At 38.3% G+C, this 20,952-nt stretch overlaps 1 protein-coding gene across 1 annotated transcript; it reads right to left on the bottom strand.

The window, feature by feature from the left end:
* Nucleotides 1–1,577: 1,577 nt before the first annotated feature.
* LOC146423811 (sodium/glucose cotransporter 2-like) lies at nt 1,578–16,857 on the bottom strand. The gene is made up of 4 exons (XM_085044519.1): nt 16,608–16,857; nt 13,523–13,738; nt 4,549–4,636; nt 1,578–1,787 (listed from the first exon to the last, which is right to left on the bottom strand). The coding sequence occupies exons 1-4, from the start codon at nt 16,806–16,808 to the stop codon at nt 1,609–1,611; spliced, it is 684 nt and encodes a 227-aa protein (XP_084900645.1). The 5' UTR covers nt 16,809–16,857; the 3' UTR covers nt 1,578–1,608.
* Between the last annotated feature and the right edge of the window lie 4,095 nt (nt 16,858–20,952).

The following is a 20,952-nucleotide window of genomic DNA, read 5'->3' as shown; positions in this document are numbered from 1 at the left end:
AATCAGAGAAATTCACAGAAAAATTCAGAAAAATTCAAATAAATTCAGAAAATTCAGAAAAAATTCAAAATTAATTCAGAAAATTCAGAAAAATTCTGAAAAATCACAAAAATTCACAAAAATTCACAAAAATTTTTTTAAAATTCTGAAGAATCTCTAAAAAAATTAAAAATAAAAAAAAAATTCAGATAAATTCAGAAAAATCAGAAAAATTCAGAAAATTTCAGATAATCGGAAAAAAATCAGAAATTTTTTTTAAATTCAGAAAATTGAGAAAAATCAGAAAAAGTTCACAAAAATTCACAAAAATTCAGAAAAAATCAGAAAAATTCAGATAAATTCAGAAAAAATTTAAAATTCAGAAAATCCTGAAAAATTCACAAAATAATCCAGAAAAATTCACCCAAAAAATTCAGAAAAATTTTAAAAATCAGAAAAAAAATCAGAAAAATTCAGAAAAGTTCAGAAAACTTCAGAAAAAAATGCAAATAAATTCAGAAAAATTCAAAAAATTCCAGAAAAATTCAGATAAATTCAGAAAAATTCAGAAAAATTAAAAAAATTCACATAATCAGAAAATTCAGAAAAAAATTCAGAAAATCCAGAAAATTTTTAAAAATCACAAAAATTCAGAAAACATTCAGAAAATTTTTTAAAAATTCAGAAAAAAATTCAAAAATTAAGATAAATTCAGAAAAATTCATAAAAATTGCAAAAATTCATAAATTCAGAAAATTCCAAAAATGCAGAAAATCCTGAAAAATTCAGAAAAAAATTCAGAAAATTCAGAAAAATTCAGAAAAATCCGAAAAAAATCAGAAAATTAAAAGAAATTTTTAAAAATTCAGAAAAATTCACCCAAAAATCAGAAAAATTAAAAATTCAGAAAAAATTCGGAAAATTAAAAAAATTCAGAAAAATTCAACCAAAAATCAGAAAAATCAGAAAATTCAGAAAGATTCTGAAAAAAATTTTTAAAATTCAGAAAATTGAAAAATTCACCAAAAAATCAGAAAAATTCAGAAAAAATTTTTAAAAATTCAAAAATTCAGAAAATTCAAAATTCAGAAAATTCAGAAAATCCAGAAAAATTCAGGAAAAAGTTCCAAAAAATTCCGAGAAATTCACAAAAAAATCCAGAAAATCTCCAGAAAAAAAAAATCAGGGAAAAATTCAGAAAAATCCAGAAAAATTCACATAAATAAATTCCAAAAAAATTCCCAAAATTCGAAAATTCAAAAATCGAAAAATTCAAAAATTCACCAAAAATCCAGAAAAAAAAAAATTCAGGAAAAATTCCAAAAATTCACATAAATAAATTCCCAAAAATTCCCAAAAATTCCCAAAAATTCCGAAAATTCGAAAAATCTGAAATTCACCAAAAAATCCACCAAAATTCACCAAAAATTCATAAAAATTCACCCAAAAATCCAGAAAAAAACCAAAACCATTTAAAAACTCCCAAAATCCCCAAAAATCCCCAAAAAATCCCCAAAAAATCCCAAAAAATCCCAAAAATCCCCAAAAACCCCAAAAAATCTCATCCAACCTCCGGAAACATTTTCTAAATCAAATTATTTTTTATTTTTCTTCCCAAAATTTCATTTTTTAGGCGAAATATCCCCACAGGAAGGCGGCCACGCCCATCAGCCCCAAGGCGTTGGCATTGACCAATCGGCGCCAGCGCAGCTCCTCGGGGGGCGTGGCCTGGCCGGGACAGGCTCCGCCCACTTCCGGTGACGTGACCGCTTCCGGTGATGCGCTCACTTCCGGTGCGGCTTCCGGGTCTGGAAAATTGGGGGATTTTTGGGGTTTTTGGGGGAATTTTGGGGAATTTGGGGAATTTGGGGAAAATTTGGGGAATTTGGGGAAATTTTGGGAAAATTTGGGAAAAATTGAAAATTTTGGAGGAATTTTGGGGATTTGGGGAAATTTTGGGGAGTTTGGGGGGAAATTTGGGGAATTTTGGGATTTTTTGGGGAGAAATTTGGGGAATTTTGGGGATTTTGGGGGAAAATTTTGAAAATTTTGGGGAATTTGGGGAAATTTTCGGGGAAAATGAAAGATTTTGGGGAAATTTTGGGGATTTGGGGAATTTTGGGGAAATTTGGGGGATTTTTGGGGAAATTTTGGGGAATTTTTGGGGATTTTGGGAGGAAAATGGAAGATTTTGGAGAAATTTTGGGGATTTGGGGAATTTTGGGGAATTTTAGGAATTTTGGGGGAAAATTTGGGGAAAATTTGGGAAAAAATTGAAAATTTTGGAGGAATTTTTGGGAAATTTTTGGGGAATTTTGGGGGAATTTTGGGGAATTTTGGGGATTTTTTGGGATTTTGTGGGAAATTTGCGGGAAATTTGGGGGAAATTTTGAAAATTTTTGGGGAATTTGGGGAAATTTTGGGGGTAAAATGGAAGATTTTGGGGAAATTTTGGGAGAAATTTGGGAAAAATTGAAAATTTTGGAGGAATTTTGGGGGTTTTGGGGGAATTTTGGGGGAAATTTGGAGAAAATTTTTGGGGAATTTGGGGAAATTTTGGGGGGAAATGGAAGATTTTGGGGAAATTTTGGGGATTTGGGGAATTTGGGGGAAATTTGGGAATTTTGGAGAAATTTTGGGGATTTTTCGGGAAATTTGGGGAATTTTTGGGGATTTTGGGAGGAAAATGGAAGATTTTGGAGAAATTTGGGGGATTTTGAGGAAAATTTTGGGGGAATTTAGGGAAATTTTGGGGAATTTTGGGGAAAATTTGGGAAAAAATTGAAAGTTTTGGAGGAATTTTGGGGATTTTGGGGAAAATTTGGGGAAATTTTTTGGGGAGAAATTTTTTAGGAATTTTGGGGGAAATTTGGGGATTTAAGGGAGAAAAAGCAGCGAAAAAAATCCCAAATTTTGTTTTGCAAAATTCTGAATTTTCATCCCAAAATCCCAAATTTTTACCCCAAAATCCCAAAGATCCCAAATTTTCGTCCCCAAGACCCAAAAATCCCCAATTTTTGGTTCCCAAGATCCCAAATTTTCATCCCAAAACCCTGAAATTCCAAAATTTTGAATCCCAAAACCCCCAATTTTCATCCCCAAAACCCAAAAATCCCCAATTTTCATCCCCCAAATCCCCAGATTTTTCCCCAAAATCCCAAAATTTCATCCCCAAACCCAAAAAATCCCAAATTTTTTCCCCAAAACCAAAAAAATCCCAAATTTTCATCCCCAAAATCCCATATTTTTTCCCCAAAACTCCCAAAAATCCCAATTTTTCCCCCAAACCCCAAATTTTCATCCCAAAACCTCCAAAAACCTCAAATTTTCATCCCAAATCCCCCAATTTTTTTCCCCAAAAACCCCAAATTTTTCCCCCAAAACCCAAAAGTTTCACCCCCAGACGCAAAAATTCCCAAATTTTAGTCCCAAAAATCCCAATTTTTCATCCCCAAACCCCAAAATTCCCAAATTTTGATCCCCAAAATCCCAAATTTTTTCCCCAAAACTCCCAAAAATACCAATTTTTGGTTCCCAAAACTTCAATTTTCATCCCAAATCCCCCAAATTTTTTCCCCAAAACCCCAAATTTTCATCCCCAAAACCCAAAAATCCCAATTTTTTTTCCCCAAAATCCCAAATTTTCATCCCCAAACCCCAACATTCCCAAATTTTGAATCTCAAAAATCCCAAATTTTCATCCCCAAAACCCAAAAAATCCCCAATTTTTGGTTCCCAAGATCCCAAATTTTCATCCCAAAACCCAAAAAATCCCAAATTTTCATCCCAAACCCCCAATTTTCATCCCCAAAATCCCAAATTTTTTCCCCAAAACACCCAAAAATCCCATTTTTTTCCCCCAAAATCCCAAATTTTCACCCCAAATCCCCCAAATTTTTCCCCAACACCCAAAAATCCCAAAATTTCATCCCAAAAATCCCAAATTTTCATCCCAAACCCCAAAAATCCCAAATTTTCATCCCAAAAATCCCAAAATTTCATCCCAAACATCCCAAAAATCCCAAATTTTCATCCCCAAGACCCAAAATTCTCAGATTTTGAATCCCAAAGTCCCAAATTTTCATCCCAAAAACCCCAAAATCCCAAAATTTCATCACAAAAATCCCAAATTTTCATCCCAAAATCCCAAAAAATCCCAAATTTTCCCCCCAAAACGCCCAAAAATCCCAATTTTTTTCCCCCAAAATCCCAAATTTTCATCCCAAAATCCCCCAAATTTTTCCACAAAACCCCAATTTTTCCCCAACACCCAAAAATCCCAAAATTTCATCCCAAAAACCCAAATTTTCATCCCCAAAACCCAAAAAATCCCAAATTTTCATCCCAAAACCCAAAAAATCCCAAATTTTCATCCCAAACCCCCAATTTTCAGCCCCAAAATCCCAAATTTTTTCCCCAAAACTCCCAAAAATCCCAATTTTTTTCCCCCAAAATCCCAAATTTTCACCCAAAATCCCCCAAATTTTTCCCCCAAACCCCAAATTTTTCCCAAACACCCCAAAAATCCCAAATTTCACCCAAAAAACCCCAAAATTTGGATTTTTTCACCTCCCAACTCGATTCCGGATTCCTTCGGCGCGTCGAGATCAATTCTTGGCTCTCGACTGTTCCTCAGGCTGAACACCAACCTGTGCAGCTGGGAGCCCAAAATTCCCCAATTTCAGCCCAAAATTTGGGAAATTTGACCCAAAAATTGGAAAATTTGACCCGAAATTTGGGGGGAGAGAAAAAAAACGGAAAAAATTCATCAAAATTTGGGCAAAATTGTCCTAAAAAATGGAAAAAGTAACTCAAAATTACCTAAAAATGCACCTGTGCAGCTGAGAGCCCAAAATTCCCAAAATTTCAGCCCAAAATTTGGGGAATTTCATCCCAAAAATTGGAAAATTCGACCCGAAATTTGGGGGGAGAGAAAAAAAACCCCAAAAAATCACCAAAAATTGTCCTAAAAAATGGAAAAATTAATTCAAAAAATATCCAGAATTCACCTGTGCAGCTGAGAGCCCAAAATTCCCCAATTTCAGCCCAAAATTTGGGAAAATCATCCTGAAAATTGGAAAATTTGACCCGAAATTTGGGGGGAGAGAAAAAAAACCTGAAAAAATTCATCAAAATTTGGGAAAATTCACCCTAAAAAATGGAAAAATTATCCTAAAAATGACCTAAAAATTCACCTGTGCAGCTGAGAGCCCAAAATTCCCAAAAATTCAGCCCAAAATTTGGGAAATTTGACCCAAAAATTGGAAAGTTCGACCCAAAATTAGGAGGGAGGAAAAAAAAAACTGAAAAAATTCATCAAAATTTGGGAAAAATTGTCCTAAAAAATGGAAAAATTAATTCAAAAAATATCCAAAATTCACCTGTGCAGCTGGGAGCCCAAAATTCATCAAAATTCAGCCCAAAATTTCCCAATTTCAGCCCAAAATTTGGGAAATTTCATCCCAAAAATTGGAAAATTCGACCCGAAATTAGGAGGGAGCAAAAAAAATTCCCAAAAATTCACAAAAATTGAGAAAAATTTCATCAAAATTTGGGAAAATTAACCCAAAATGAGCTCAGAATTCACCTGTGCAGCTGAGAGCCCAAAATTCCCCAATTTCAGCCCAAAATTCGGGAATTTCATCCCAAAAATTGGGAAATTTGACCCGAAATTTGGGGGGAGGAAAAAAAAAACCAAAAAAATCACCCAAAAAATGGAAAAATTGAACTAAAAAATGAAAAAATTATCCCAAAAATGACCTAAAAATTTACGTGTGCAGCTGAGAGCCCAAAATTCCCAAAATTTCAGCCCAAAATTTGGGAATTTCATCCCGAAAATTGGAAAATTCGACCCAAAATTAGGAGGGAGGGAAAATAAAATTTCAAAAAATTCACCAAAAATTGAGAAAAATTCATCAAAATTTGGGAAAATTAACTCAAAATGAGCTCAGAATTCACCTGTGCAGCTGGGAGCCCAAAATTCCCAAATTTCAGCCCAAAATTTGGGAAAATCATCCCAAAAATTGGAAAATTTGACCCAAAAATTGGAAAGTTTGACCCAAAATTAGGAGGGAGGAAAAAAAAATTGGAAAAATCACAAAAAATTGAGAAAAAATTCATCAAAATTTGGGAAAATTAACTCAAAATTAGCCAAAAATTCACCTGTGCAGCTGAGAGCCCAAAATTCCCAAAATTCAGTCCAAAATTCGGGAAATTTGACCCAAAAATTGGAAAATTCGACCCGAAATTAGGGGGGAGCAAAAAAAACCCCAAAAAAATCACCCAAAATTGACCTAAAAAGTGGAAAATTTATCTCAAAAATGACCTAAAAATTCACCTGTGCAGCTGGGAGCCCAAAATTCCCAAATTTCAGCCCAAAATTCCAAAATTTCAGCCCAAAATTCCCCAATTTCAGCCCAAAATTTGGGAAATTTGACCCAAAAATTGAGAAATTTGACCCGAAATTTGGGGGGATGGAAAAAAAACCAAAAAAATCACCCAAAATTGGTCAAAATTGTCCTAAAAAATGGAAAAATGAATTAAAAAAATATCCAAAATTCACCTGTGCAGCTGAGAGCCCAAAATTCCCAAAATTTCAGCCCAAAATTTGGGAAAATCATCCCAAAAATTGGGAAATTCGACCCGAAATTAGGGGGGAGAGAAAAAAAACCCAAAAAATCATCCAAATTTGGACAAAATTGAACTAAAAAGTGGAAAAATTAACCCAAAAATGACCTAAAAATTCACCTGTGCAGCTGAGAGCCCAAAATTCCCCAATTTCAGCCCAAAATTTGGGAAAATCATCGCAAAATTTGGAAAATTTTGACCCAAAAATTGGAAAGTTTGACCCGAAATTAGGAGGGAGGAAAAAAAATTGGAAAAATCACCAAAAATTGAGAAAAAATTCATCAAAATTTGGGAAAATTAACCCAAAATGAGCTGAGAATTCACCTGTGCAGCTGGGAGCCCAAAATTCCCAAATTTCAGCCCAAAATTTGGGAAATTTGACCCAAAAATTGGAAAATTCGACCCAAAATTAGCTGACAGCAAAAAAAAAACCGGAAAAAATTCATCAAAATTTGGGAAAATTAACTCAAAAAAAGATCCAAAATTCACCTCTGCAGCTGGGAGCCCAAAATTCCCAAATTTCAGCCCAAAATTCCCAAAATTTCAGCCCAAAATTCGGGAAATTTGACCCAAAAATTGGAAAATTCGACCTGAAATTTGGGGGGAACAAAAAAAAACTGAAAAAAATCATCAAAATTTGGGAAAATTCACCCTAAAAATCGGAAAATTTATCTCAAAAATTACCAAAAAATTCACCTGGGCAGCTGGGAGCCCAAAATTCCCAAATTTCAGCCCAAAATTCCCAAAATTTCAGCCCAAAATTCGGGAAATTCGACCCAAAAATTGGAAAATTCAACCCGAAATTTGGGGGGAGAGAAAAAAAAACTGAAAAAATTCATCAAAATTTGGGAAAATTACCCTAAAAAATGGAAAAAATTAATTCAAAAAATATCCAGAATTCACCTGTGCAGCTGGGAGCCCAAAATTCCCAAAATTTCAGCCCAAAATTCGGGAATTTCATCCCAAAAATTGGGAAATTTGACCTGAAATTAGGAGGGAGCAAAAAAAATTCCCAAAAATTCACAAAAATTGAGAAAAATTTCATCAAAATTTGGGAAAATTAACTCAAAATGACCGAAAAATTCACCTGTGCAGCTGGGAGCCAAAAATTCCCAAATTCAGCCCAAAATTTGGGAAATTCGACCCAAAAATTGGAAAATTTGACCCGAAATTAGGGGGGAGAAGAAAAAACCCCAAAAAAATCACCCAAAAAATGGAAAAACTATCCAAAAAATGACCTAAAAATTCACCTGTGCAGCTGAGAGCCCAAAATTCCCAAAATTTCAGCCCAAAATTTGGGGAATTTCATCCCAAAAATTGGAAAATTTGACCCGAAATTTGGGGGAAGAGAAAAAAAAATTTTGAAAAATTCATCAAAATTTGGGAAAATTCACCCTAAAAATTGGAAAATTTATCTCAAAAATGACCTACAAATTCACCTGTGCAGCTGAGAGCCCAAAATTCCCAAAATTTCAGCCCAAAATTTGGGAAATTTGACCCAAAAATTGGGAAATTCGACCCAAAATTTGGGGGGAACAAAAAAAAACCTGAAAAAATTCATCAAAATTTGGGAAAATTTGTCCTAAAAAATTGGAAAATTTATCTCAAAAATGACCTAAAAATTCACCTGTGCAGCTTAGAGCCCAAAATTCCCAAAATTTCAGCCCAAAATTCCCAAATTTCAGCCCAAAATTTGGGAAAATCATCCCAAAAATTGGAAAATTCGACCTGAAATTTGGGGGGAGAAAAAAAAACCTGAAAAAATTCATCAAAATTTGGGAAAATTGTCCTAAAAATTCGAAAAATTATCCCAAAAATGACCTAAAAATTCACCTGTGCAGCTGAGAGCCCAAAATTCCCCAATTTCAGCCCAAAATTTGGGAAATTTGACCCAAAAATTGGAAAATTCGACCCGAAATTTGGGGGGAGAGAAAAAAAAACCCAAAAAAATCACTAAAAAATTGGGAAAAATTGTCCTAAAAAATGGAAAAATTAATTCCAAATGACCTAAAAATTCACCTGTGCAGCTGGGAGCCCAAAATTCCCAAAATTCAGCCCAAAATTTGGGAAATTTGACCCAAAAATTGGAAAATTCGACCCAAAATTTGGGGGGAGAGAAAAAAAAATTGGAAAAATTCATCAAAATTTGGGAAAAATAAATGAAGAAAAGATCCAAAATTCACCTGTACAGCTGAGAGCCCAAAATTCCCAAAATTCAGCCCAAAATTTGGGAAAATCATCCCAAAAATTGGAAAATTTTACCCAAAAATTGGAAAATTCGACCCAAAATTAGCTGAGAGCAAAAAAAAATTTGGAAAAATCACCAAAAATTGAGAAAAAATTCATCAAAATTTGGGAAAATTAACCCAAAATGAGCTGAGAATTCACCTGTGCAGCTGGGAGCCCAAAATTCCCCAATTTCAGCCCAAAATTTGGGAAATTTGACCCAAAAATTGGAAAATTCGACCCGAAATTAGGGGGGAGAAAAAAGAATTGAAAAAATTCATCAAAATTTGGGAAAATTCACCCTAAAAATTCGAAAAATTATCCCAAAAATGACCAAAAAATTCACCTGTGCAGCTGGGAGCCCAAAAATCCCAAAATTTCTGCCCAAAATTTGGGAAAATCATCCCAAAAATTGGAAAATTCGACCCAAAATTAGGAGGGAGGGAAAAAAAAATTGAAAAAATTCATCAAAATTTGGGAAAATTACCCTAAAAAATGGAAAAAATTAATTCAAAAAATATCCAAAATTCACCTGTGCAGCTGGGAGCCCAAAATTCCCAAAATTTCAGCCCAAAATTTGGGAAAATCATCCCGAAAATTGGAAAATTCGACCCGAAATTAGGGGGGAGAGAAAAAAAAATTGGAAAAATTCATCAAAATTTGGGCAAAATTGTCCTAAAAAATGGAAAAAATTAATTCAAAAAATATCCAGAATTCACCTGTGCAGCTGAGAGCCCAAAATTCCCAAAATTCAGCCCAAAATTCCCAAAATTTCAGCCCAAAATTTGGGAAATTTGACCCAAAAATTGGAAAATTTGACCCAAAATTTGGGGGGAGCAAAAAAAAACCCCAAAAAAATCACCCAAATTTGGGCAAAATTGAACTAAAAAGTGGAAAAATTAATTCAAAAAAGTTCCAAAATTCACCTGTGCAGCTGAGAGCCCAAAATTCCCAAAATTCAGCCCAAAATTCCCAAAATTTCAGCCCAAAATTTGGGAAATTTGACCCAAAAATTGGAAAATTTGACCCAAAATTAGGAGGGAGAAAAAAAAATTCACAAAAATTGAGAAAAATTTCATTGAAATTTGGGAAAATTAACCCAAAATTACCTCAGAATTCACCTGTGCAGCTGAGAGCCCAAAATTCCCAAAATTCAGCCCAAAATTTGGGAAATTTGACCCAAAAATTGGAAAATTCGACCCGAAATTTGGGGGGAGCGAAAAAAAAACTGAAAAAATTCATCAAAATTTGGGAAAATTAAATCAAAAAAAGATCCAAAATTCACCTGTGCAGCTGGGAGCCCAAAATTCCCAAAATTCAGCCCAAAATTTGGGAAATTTGACCCAAAAATTGGAAAATTCGACCCAAAATTTGGGGGGAGAAAAAAAAACTGAAAAAATTCATCAAAATTTGGGAAAAATTGTCCTAAAAAGTGGAAAAATTATCCTAAAAATGACCAAAAAATCACCTGTGCAGCTGGGAGCCCAAAATTCCCAAATTTCAGCCCAAAATTCGGGAAAATCATCCCGAAAATTGGGAAATTCGACCCGAAAAAAAACCCCAAAAAAATTGGAAAAAAAAAAAAATTGGGAAAAAAAATCGAAAAAAATCCGAAAAAAAATTGAAAAATCAGAAAAAAATCGGAAAAAATCAGAAAAAATCGAAAAAAATCCGGAAAAATTTTTTAAAATCGGAAAAAATTGGGAAAAAAAAATCGGAAAATCGAAAAAACCCCGAAAATCAGAAAAAATCAGAAAAAAATCAGAAAAAAATCGAAAAACTGGAAAATTGGAAAATCGGGAAAAATAAAAAGAAATAGGGAAAATGGAAAAAATCGGGAAAAAAAATCGAAAAAATCAGAAAAAATTAAAAACGATTTTTAAAAAATGGGAAAACCCCAAAAAATTTTAAAAATCGGAAAAAAAAATCGGAAAATCGAAAAAAAATCAAAAAATTTGTAAAAATGAAAAAATCGGAAAAAATCGAAAAATCCAAAACCCCAAAAGTCGGAAAATTTAGAAAATAGGAAAATCTCCAAAAAATCGAAAAAACGAGAAAACTAGAAAAAAATCCGGAAAAAAATTTTAAAATTCGAAACAAAAATGCAAAAAATTGCAAAAAATCGGAAAATCCAAAATTCCCAAAAATTCCCAAAACCAAAAATCGGGGAAAAAAAAACAAATTTAAAAAAATCCGAGAAAAACCCGAAAAAATTCGAAAAAAATTCGATAAAAAATCGAAAAAATGCCCCAAAAAAATCGAAAAAATCAGAAAAAATGCGAAAAAAAAATCTGAAAAAAATCTGAAAAAAATCAGAAAAAAATCAGAAAAAAATCGGAAAAAAATCGGAAAAAATCGAAAATCAAAAAACGAAAAAATCCCAAAAAATCGAGAAAAATCGGAAAACCAAAAATCGAAAAAATCGGAAAAATTGGAAAAATCGGAAAAAAATCCGAAAAATCCGAAAATAAAAAAAAAATTCGAGAAAAATCGAGAAAAAATTCGAAAAAACATCGGAACAAAATAAAAAAATTTTTCAAAAACATTTTTAAAAAATTCGAAAAAAATCGAAAAAAAATCCAAAAAAAATCAGAAAAAAACCCCAAAAATTCCCAAAAAAACCCCAAAAATTCCCCAAAAATCCCAAATACTCCCATGAACTTTGGGAATGGCTGATAGCAGAAGGCAATCCCCAGCTCGATGGCACAGGTGAGCAGGAAGAGCAGAAGGTGAAGTGCAGCTAATGCAGGTGAAGCTTTTGGGGTGAATTTTGGGTGAATTTTGGGTGAATTTTGGGTGAATTTGGGTGAATTTTGGGGCATTTTGGGTCATTTTGGGTCATTTTAAGCCATTTTGTTCCACGAAAAAATCGGAAAGAAATTCGAAAAAAATCCTGAAAAAAAATTGAAAGAATCGGAAAAAAATTGAGAAAAAAATCGGAAAAAATTGGAAAAAAATTGGAAAAAACAGAAAACAATCTAAAAAAAATCAGGAAAAATCAGAAAAAAATTGGAAAAAAACCCAGAAAAAATCGAAAAAAATCTAAAAAAAAAATCGAAAAAAATCGAAAAAATCGGGGAAAAAATCAGGAAAAATCCCCCAAAAATCCGGAAAAAATCGGGAAATAATTAGAAAAAAATCAGAAAAAAAAGGGAAAAATCCCAAAAAATCCCCAAAAATCGAAAAATCCGAAAAAATCGGGAAAATCGGAAAAAATCCCAAAAAATAGTAAAAAAAAATTTCAAAAAATCGAGAAAACCGGAAAAAATCGGAAAAAATAAAAAAAAAATCCGAAAAAATTCGAAAAAAATCGAAAAAAATCGAAAAAAATCCTCAAAAAATCGAAAAAAATCCGAAAAAAAATCGGGAAAAAACCCCAAAAAATCTGAAAAAAATCAGGAATACTCACGTGAACTTTAGGAATCGCCGGATAACAAAAAGAAATCCCCAGCACGATGGCACAGGTGAGCAGGAAGAGCAGAACAGCGAAGTGCAGCTAATGCAGGTGAAGCTTTTGGGGCTTTTGGGACATTTTGGGTGAATTTTGGGCTCATTTTGGGTCATTTTTGGTCATTTTGGGTTCATTTGATGCCATTTTGAGGTCGTTCGATGCGATTTTGTTCCACGAAAAAAATTGGGAAAAATCGGGAAAAAATCAGAAAAAAATCTGAAAAAATTTAGAAAAAATTGAAAAAAAATCGAAAAAAATCAAGGAAAAAATCGGGGGAAAAAAATGGAAAAAATCCCCCCAAAATCGGGAAAAAATCGAGAAAAAATCCCCAAAATCGGAAAATCCCCAAAAAATCGGGAAAAATCGAAAAAAATTTTAAAAAATCCAAAAATCCGAAAATTGAAAAATCGGATAAAAAATCGAAAAATCCCAAAAAAATCGAAAATCGAAAAAATCGGAAAAAAAATCGGAAAAAATCTGGAAAAAATCTGAAAAAATCTGAAAAAAAATCGCAAAAAAATCACAAAAAAATCGAAAAAAAATCGAAAAAAAATCGAAAAAAAATCGAAAAAAAATCCAAAAAAACCCCAAAAAATCTGAAAAAAATCAGGAATACTCACATGAACTTTGGGAATCGCTGGATAACAAAAAGAAATCCCCAGCACGATGGCACAGGTGAGCAGGAAGAGCAGAAGGTGAAGTGCAGCTAATGCAGGTGAAGCTTTTGGGGCTTTTTGGGGCATTTTGGGGCATTTTGGGTTCGTTTGATGTCATTTTGTTCCACGAAAAAATCGAGAAAAATTCGGAAAAAGTGGAAAAAAAAAATTGGAAAAATCGGAAAAAATCGGAAAAAAAATCGAGAAAAAATTAGGGAAAATCGGGGGAAAAAAGAAAATCTCCAAAAATCGAAAAAATCGAGAAAATCGGAAAATCCAAAAAAATCGGGAAAATCGAAAATCGAAAATCGGAAAAAATCCGAAAAAATTCGAAAAAAATTCGATAAAAAATCGAAAAAATGCCAAAAAAAATTCGAAAAAATCGGAAAAAATCGGGAAAAAAAAATCGGAAAAAAATCCGAAAAAAATCAGAAAAAATCTGGAAAAAAATCGGAAAAAAAATCGGAAAAAAATCCAAAAAAATCGGAAAAAAATCCAAAAAAATTCGGAAAAAATCCCCCAAAATCCCCAAAAATTCCCAAAAAAACCCACAAAAATCCCGAAAAAAGTCAGGAATACTCACATGAACCTTGGGAATCGCCGGATAACAAAAAGACACCCCCAGCACGACGGCACAGGTGAGCAGGAAGAGCAGCACAGCGAAGTGCAGGTAGTGCAAGCCGCAGAGCAGCGCCGGGCAGCGACTGGGAATTCCGCAGGATTCGGAGCCCAGCAGGAATTCCGGGATCAGCCTGGCCAGGCCCAGCAGCAAACCTCCCAGCAGACCCCAAAAAGCACCCTGGGAGGAGAAATTTGGGGGGAAAATTGGGAAATTTGGGAAATTTGGGGTTTTTTTCCATTTTTCCCGGTTTTTTTCGCTATTTTTTGCATTTTTTCACTTTTTTTTTACTTTTTTTTTCCATTTTTTCTCTATTTTTTGCATTTTTTCCTATTTTTTTCCAATTTTTCCCCATTTTTTCTCTTCATTTTTTGAATTTTTTCCCTTTTTTTCCCAATTTTTTTCCCATTTTTTTCCATTTTTTTCCTATTTTTTCCATTTTTCACCATTTTTTCCCCATTTATTTCCATTTTTTTCCTATTTTTTCCATTTTTTCCCTTTTTTCCTCTATTTTTTCCATTTTTTCTTCTTTTTCCCCTTTTTTTCCCCATTTTTCCCCATTTTTCCCCTTTTTTCTCTATTTTTCCCATTTTTTTCCTTTTTTCCCCATTTTTTTTCTATTTCTCAGCATTTTTTTCCATTTTTCCCAATTTTTTTCTCAATTTTTTCCATTTCTCACCATTTTTTTCCAATTTTTTCCCCATTTTTTTCTGTATTTTTTCCATTTTTTCCCATTTTTTCCCTTTTTTTCTCTATTTTTTCCATTTTTTCTCTTTTTTCCCATTTTTTCTATTTTTCCCCATTTTTTTCTCTATTTTTTGCATTTTTTCCCATTTTTCCCCTTTTTTCTCTATTTTTTCCTTTTTTCCCTTTTTTTCCCATTTTTTTCCATTTCTCTGCATTTTTTCCAATTTTTTCCCCATTTTTTTCTGTATTTTTTCCATTTTTTCCCATTTTTTCCTCTATTTTTCCCATTTTTTCCCCATTTTTTTTCCTATTGTTTCCAATTTTTTCCCATTTTTTCTCAATTTTCCCCATTTTTTCCCCATTTTTCCCCATTTTTCCCATTCTTTCGATTTCTTTTTCCATTTTTTTCCATTTTTCCGCATATTTTTCTCGATTTTTTCCATTTTTCCCTTTTTTCCGCATTTTTTTTTTCTTTTTTTTCAATTTTCCCCCATTTTTCCCTCTATTATCCCCATTTTTTCTCTATTTTTTGCATTTTTCCCCTTTTTTCCAATTTTCCCCCATTTTTTTCCTCTATTTTTCCCATTTTTCCCCCCATTTTTTCCCCATTTTTCCCCATTTCCTCCCATTTTTTCCTGGATTTTTTCCCCCAGGTGAGTTTTTTCCCTCCCAGGTGAGTTTTTTCCCTCCCAGGTGAGTTTTTCCCACCCAGGTGAGACTCACAACCTGAATTTCCCCCCCAAAATCCCCTTTTATCCCCATTTTTTCCCCATTTTTCCCCAGTTTTTTTCCCCCAGGTGAGTTTTTTTCCCTCCCAGGTGAGTTTTTTCCTACCCAGGTGAGACTCTCAGCCTGAATTTCCCCCCCAAAATCCCCATTTTTTCCCCATTTTTCCCCATTTCCATTTTTCCCATTTTCCCATTCCCCTTTTTTCCCCATCCCCATTTTTCCCTTTTTCCCCATTTTTCCCCATTTTTTCCCGGATTTTTTCCCCCAGGTGTCTCCAGGTGAGTTTTTTCCCTCCCAGGTGAGTTTTTTCCCCCCCAGGTGAGACTCACAACCTGAATTTCCTCCCCAAAATCCCCTTTTATCCCCATTTTTTCCCATTTTTTCCCCATTTCCTCCCATTTTTTCCCGGATTTTTTCCCCCAGGTGAGTTTTTCCCACCCAGGTGAGATTCTCAACCTGAATTTCCGCCCCAAAATCCCCATTTTTTCCCCATTTTTTCCCCATTTTTTTCCCATTTTTCCCCATTTCCTTCCATTTTTTCCTGGAGTTTTTCCCCCAGGTGAGTTTTTTCCGTCCCAGGTGAGAATCACAACCTCAAATTCCCCCCAAAATCCCCTTTTCTGCCCCATTTTCACCCCCCAACCCATTTTTTTCCCAGATTTTTCCCTCCCAGGTGTCCCCAGGTGAGTTTTTTCCCTCCCAGGTGAGTTTTTTCCCTCCCAGGTGAGACTCACAACCTGAATTTCCTCCCCAAAATCCCCTTTTATCCCCATTTTTTCCCATTTTTTTCCCCATTTCTCCCCATTTCCTCCCATTTTTTCCCCATTTTTTCCCGGATTTTTCCCCCAGGTGTCTCCAGGTGAGTTTTTGCCCACCCAGGTGAGACTCACCGCCTCAAATTCCCCCCAAAATCCCCTTTTCTGCCCCATTTTTACCCCCAAAATCCCCATTTTTTCTCAGATTCTTTCCCCCAGGTGAGCATTTTCCCTCCCAGGTGAGTTTTTCCCCTCCCAGGTGAGTTTTTTCCCTCCCAGGTGAGTTTTTTCCAACCCAGGTGAGACTCACAGCCTGAATTTCCCCCCAAAATTCCCAATTTTAACCCCCAAAATCCCCATTTTTTTAACCCCAAAATCCCCATTTTTTACCCCCAAAATCCCCATTTTTTCCCCATTTTTTCCCATTTTTTCCCCATTTTTCCCCTATTTTTCCCCAGGTTCCCTGTTTTCCCCCCCGGTAACTCACACCCAAAAACCCAAAACCCCAAAACAACCCACCAAACCCCACCCCCAAACCCCACCCCCACCCCGATTTTTTCCCCCTCCCAGGTGAGTTTTTCCCACCCAGGTGAGACTCACAGCCTCAAATCCCCCCCAAAATCCCCTTTTTTCCCCATTTTTTGCCCATTTTTTCCCATTTTTTCCCATTTTTTCCCCCCCCCCCCCACCTCCCATTTTTTCCCCAAGTTTTTTTCCCTCCCAGGTGAGTTTTTTCCCACCCAGGTGAGACTCACAACCTGAATTTCCCCCCCAAAATCCCCATTTTTTCCCCATTTTTCCCCATTTCTCCCCATTTTTTCCCAGTTTTTCCCCTCCCAGGTGAGCTTTTCCCCTCCCAGGTGAGTTTCCCTCCTCACCGGCTCGTTCACTCTCGGCACAAACACCGCCAGGAAGAACACCGCGGCCACCGGCGGCGCCAGGTACGACGCCAAAGCCTGGATGTAATCGAAGAGTTGTCCTCCCCGAGCAGCTTCAACCACGGGCAGCCAGGCCAGGCTCAGCCCCACCATGGCCAACACCCAGCACCTGGCGGGACAGGGGAGCTCACCTGGGGTCATCCCCAAAAAAATTCGGGATCTCCAGGTGCTCTGGAAGCCGAAATTTGGGAGCTCAAAATCGCCCAGGAGGCCAAAATTCGACATTTTAACACCCGAGACCTTCAAACTGTGGGGTTTGAGGTCATCTTGATCCCAAATTTTGGGGTTCTCGAGGTCACCTGGACAGGTGAGACGACAGCTGAGCTCACCTGGGGTCATCCCCAAAAAATTCGGGAGCTCCAGGTGCTCTGGAAGCTGAAATTTGGGAGCTCAAACTTGCCCAAAGGCCCAAAATTGTGTGTTTTGGCACCTGAGAACTTCGAGTTTGGAGACTTTGACACTTGACAACCTCGAATTTGGGGTTTCTCTAGGTCACCTGGACAGGTGAGATGACAGCTGAGCTCACCTGGGGTCATTCCCAAAAAATTTGGGATCTCCAGGTGCTCTGGAAGTGAAAATTTGGGAGCTCAAAATCGCCCAAGAGCCCAAAATTGCAGGTTTTGATGCATGAAAAACCTCACGTTTGGGGGGTTTTGAGGTCATTTTAACGCCAAATTTGAGGTTCCTCGAGGTCACCTGGACATGTGATGTCATCTGAGCTCACCTGAGACTGTCTAAAAAAAATTTGGGATCTCCAGGTGCTCTGGAAGTGAAAATTTGGGAGCTCAAAATCGCCCAGGAGGCCAAAATTGCAGGTTTTGGCACCTGAGAACTTCGAGTTTGGAGATTTTGACACTTGACAACCTCGAATTTGGGGTTTCTCTAGGTCACCTGGACAGGTGAGATGACAGGTGAGCTCACCTGGGGTCATCCCCAAAAAATTCGGGAGCTCCAGGTGCTCCGGAAGCCGAAATTTGGGAGCTCAAACTCGCCCAGGAGGCCAAAATTCGACATTTTAACACCCGAGACCTTCAAACTATGGGGTTTGAGGTCATCTTGATCCCAAATTTTGGGGTTCTCGAGGTCACCTGGACAGGTGAGATGACAGCTGAGCTCACCTGGGGTCATTCCCAAAAAATTTGGGATCTCCAGGTGCTCTGGAAGTGAAAATTTGGGAGCTCAAAATCGCCCAAGAGCCCAAAATTGCAGGTTTTGATGCATGAAAAACCTCAGGTTTGGGGGTTTTTGAGGTCATTTAGAAGCCAAATTTGGGGATCCTCGAGGTAACCTGGACAGGTGACGTCATCTGAGCTCACCTGGAGTCATCCCCAAAAATTTCGGGATCTCCAGGAGCTCCGGAAGTTGAAATTCGGGAGCTCAAAATCACCCAGGAGCCCAAAATTGTTGGTTTTGACACCTGAAAAACCTCACATTTGGGGGTTTTGGACACCAGATGATCCCAAGTTTCGGGATCCTCGAGGTCACCTGGACAGGTGAGTGGACAGATGAGCTCACCTAGGATCACCTCCAAAAAATTTGGCATCTCCAGATGCTCCAGAAGCCAAAATTCGGGAGCTCAAATTCACCCAGGAGGCCCAAAATTGCGGGTTTTAACGGCTGAAAGACCTCCCGTTTGGGGGTTTTTGAGGTCACCTTGATCCCAAATTATGGGATCCTCGAGGTCACCTGGACAGGTGACGTCATCTGAGCTCACCTGGAGTCATCCCGTAAAAATTTGGGATCTCCAGGAGCTCCGGAAGCTGAAATTCGGGAGCTCAAAATCACCCAGGAGGCCAAAATTGTTGGTTTTGACACCTGAAAAACCTCACATTTGGGGGTTTTGGACACCTGAGAATATAATATTTGGGGCCTTTGATGTCATCTGGACAGGTGAGACGACAGGTGAGCTCACCTGGAGTCATCCCCAAAAAATTCAGGATCTCCAGGAGCTCCGGAAGCCGAAATTCGGAAGCTCAAAATCACCCAAAAGCCCAAAATTGTTTTTATGACACATGAAAAACCTCACGTTTTGGGGTTTTGGGCACCTGACAATCCCAAATTTGGGGTCCTCAAAGTCACCTGAACAGGTGAGTGGACAGATAAGCTCACCTGAGATCATTCCCAAAAAATTTTGGGATCTCCAGGTCCTCTGGAAGCTGAAATTTTGGAGCTCAAAATCACCCAGAAGCCCAAAATTGCGGGTTTTAACTGCTGAAAAACCTAACGTTTGGGGTTTTTTGAGGTCATTTTAAAGCCAAATTTGAGGTTCCTCGAGGTCACCTGGACAGGTGAGACGACAGGTGAGCTCACCTAGAGTCATCCCCAAAAAATTCGGGATCTCCAGGTGCTCCGGAAGCCGAAATTCGGGAGCTCAAAATCACCCAGGAGCCCAAAATCGCATTTTTTGGATAAGTAAATTGGCAGCCATATTGGAAAAGTCACTTGGCGATCATATTGGCAGCCATCTTGGATGTGTTATTTTCCCTACTTTTTCCCCAAATTTTCCCCAAATTTTCCCTTTTTTTCCCCAAAATTTCCCCAAAATTTTCCCTTTTTCCTCCACAAATTTTCTCTCTTTTTCCCCAAATTTTCCCAAAATTTTCCCACCTTTTTTCCCAAATTTTCCTGCCAATATTCCCTAAATTTCCCCCAAATTTTCCCAAATTTCCCCCAAATCTCCCCAAATTTCCCAAATCCTTCATTCCCAAATTTCCAAAATTCCCAATCCCCAAATTAATTTCCCCAAATTTCCCCAATCCCAAATTTCCCCAAAATTTCCCCAAATTTCCCCAAAATCTCCCAAATTTCCCCAAATCTTTCCCCCAAATTTCCCCAAATTTTCCCAATTTTCCCCCCCCAAATTTCCCCCAAATTCCCCAAATTTTCCCCAAATTTCCCCCAAAATTCCCCCAATTTTTCCCCAAATTCCAAATTTTCCCCAAATTTTCCCCAAATCAAATTCCCATTACCCACACCATTTCCCCCAAAATTCCCCCAAATTTTCCCGCCCTTTTCATCACCTGCCCCGGCAGCCATCTTGGATCAACCATTAACCACACCCCCCACCATGGCCACGCCCACCTCACCTGTTAGCCACACCCCCAACTTGGCCACGCCCACCTCACATAGCCACACCCCCATGGCCACACCCACCTCACCTGTTAGCCACACTGCCTGCCATGGCCACGCCCACATCACCTGCCAGCCACACCCCCACCCTGGCCACGCCCACCTCACCTGTTAGCCACACCCACCTCACCTGTTAGCCACACCTGCCAACTTGGCCACGCCCAGCTCACCTGTTAGCCACACCCCTTGCCGTGACCACGCCCATCTCACCTGTTAGCCACACCCACCATGGCCACACCCACCTCACCTGCCAGCCACGCCCCCCAACTTGACCACGCCCACCTCACCTGTTAGCCACACCCCCATGGCCACGCCCACCTCACCTGTTGGCCACGCCCACCTCACCTGACCACACCCACCCCACCTGTTAGCCACACCCCCATGGCCACACCCACTTCACCTGTTGACCACGCCCACCTCACCTGTTAGCCACCCCCCAACTTGGCCACGCCCACCTCACCTGCCAGCCACACCCGCCTCACCTGCCAGCCACGCCCCCCCGCCATGGCCACGCCCACATCACCTGTTAGCCACGCCCCCACCATGGCCACGCCCACCTCACCTGCCAGCCACTCCCCCTGCCGTGGCCACGCCCACTACACCTGTTAGCCACACCTCCACCATGGCCACGCCCACCTCACTTAGCCCCACCCCAACTTGACCACGCCCACCTCACCTGCCAGCCACACACCCACCGTGGCCACGCCTACTTCAGCTGTTAGCCACACCCCCAACTTGGCCCCGCCCACCTCACCTATTAGCCACACCCCCAACTTGGCCCCGCCCATCTCACCTGTTAGCCACACCCCCACCATGGCCACATCCATCTCACCTGTTAGCTACACCCACCATGGCCACGCCCACCTCACATGTTAGCCACGCCCACCTCGACTGCTAGCCACACCCCTGCCGTGGCCACGCCCACCTGTTAGCCACACCCCCAACTTGGCCACGCCCCCTCACCTGTTGGCCACACCCACCTCACCTGTTAGCCACCCCCCTGCCGTGGCCACGCCCACCTCTCCTGTTAGCCACGCCCCCCATGGCCACGCCCACCTCACCTGTTAGCCACACCCACCCTGGCCACGCCCAGCTCACCTGCCAGCCACGCCCCCATGGCCACGCCCACCTCACCTGCCGGCCATCAGCAGGTGCT

The sequence above is a fragment of the Lichenostomus cassidix genome, unplaced genomic scaffold (genome assembly GCF_008360975.1).
Source record: "Lichenostomus cassidix isolate B80296 unplaced genomic scaffold, HeHo_3.0 HiC_scaffold_36, whole genome shotgun sequence".
Classification (NCBI taxonomy): Eukaryota; Metazoa; Chordata; class Aves; order Passeriformes; family Meliphagidae; genus Lichenostomus; species Lichenostomus cassidix.
Note: the sequence above shows the minus strand (reverse complement) of the source record. Positions and strands in the feature narration are given on the sequence as shown.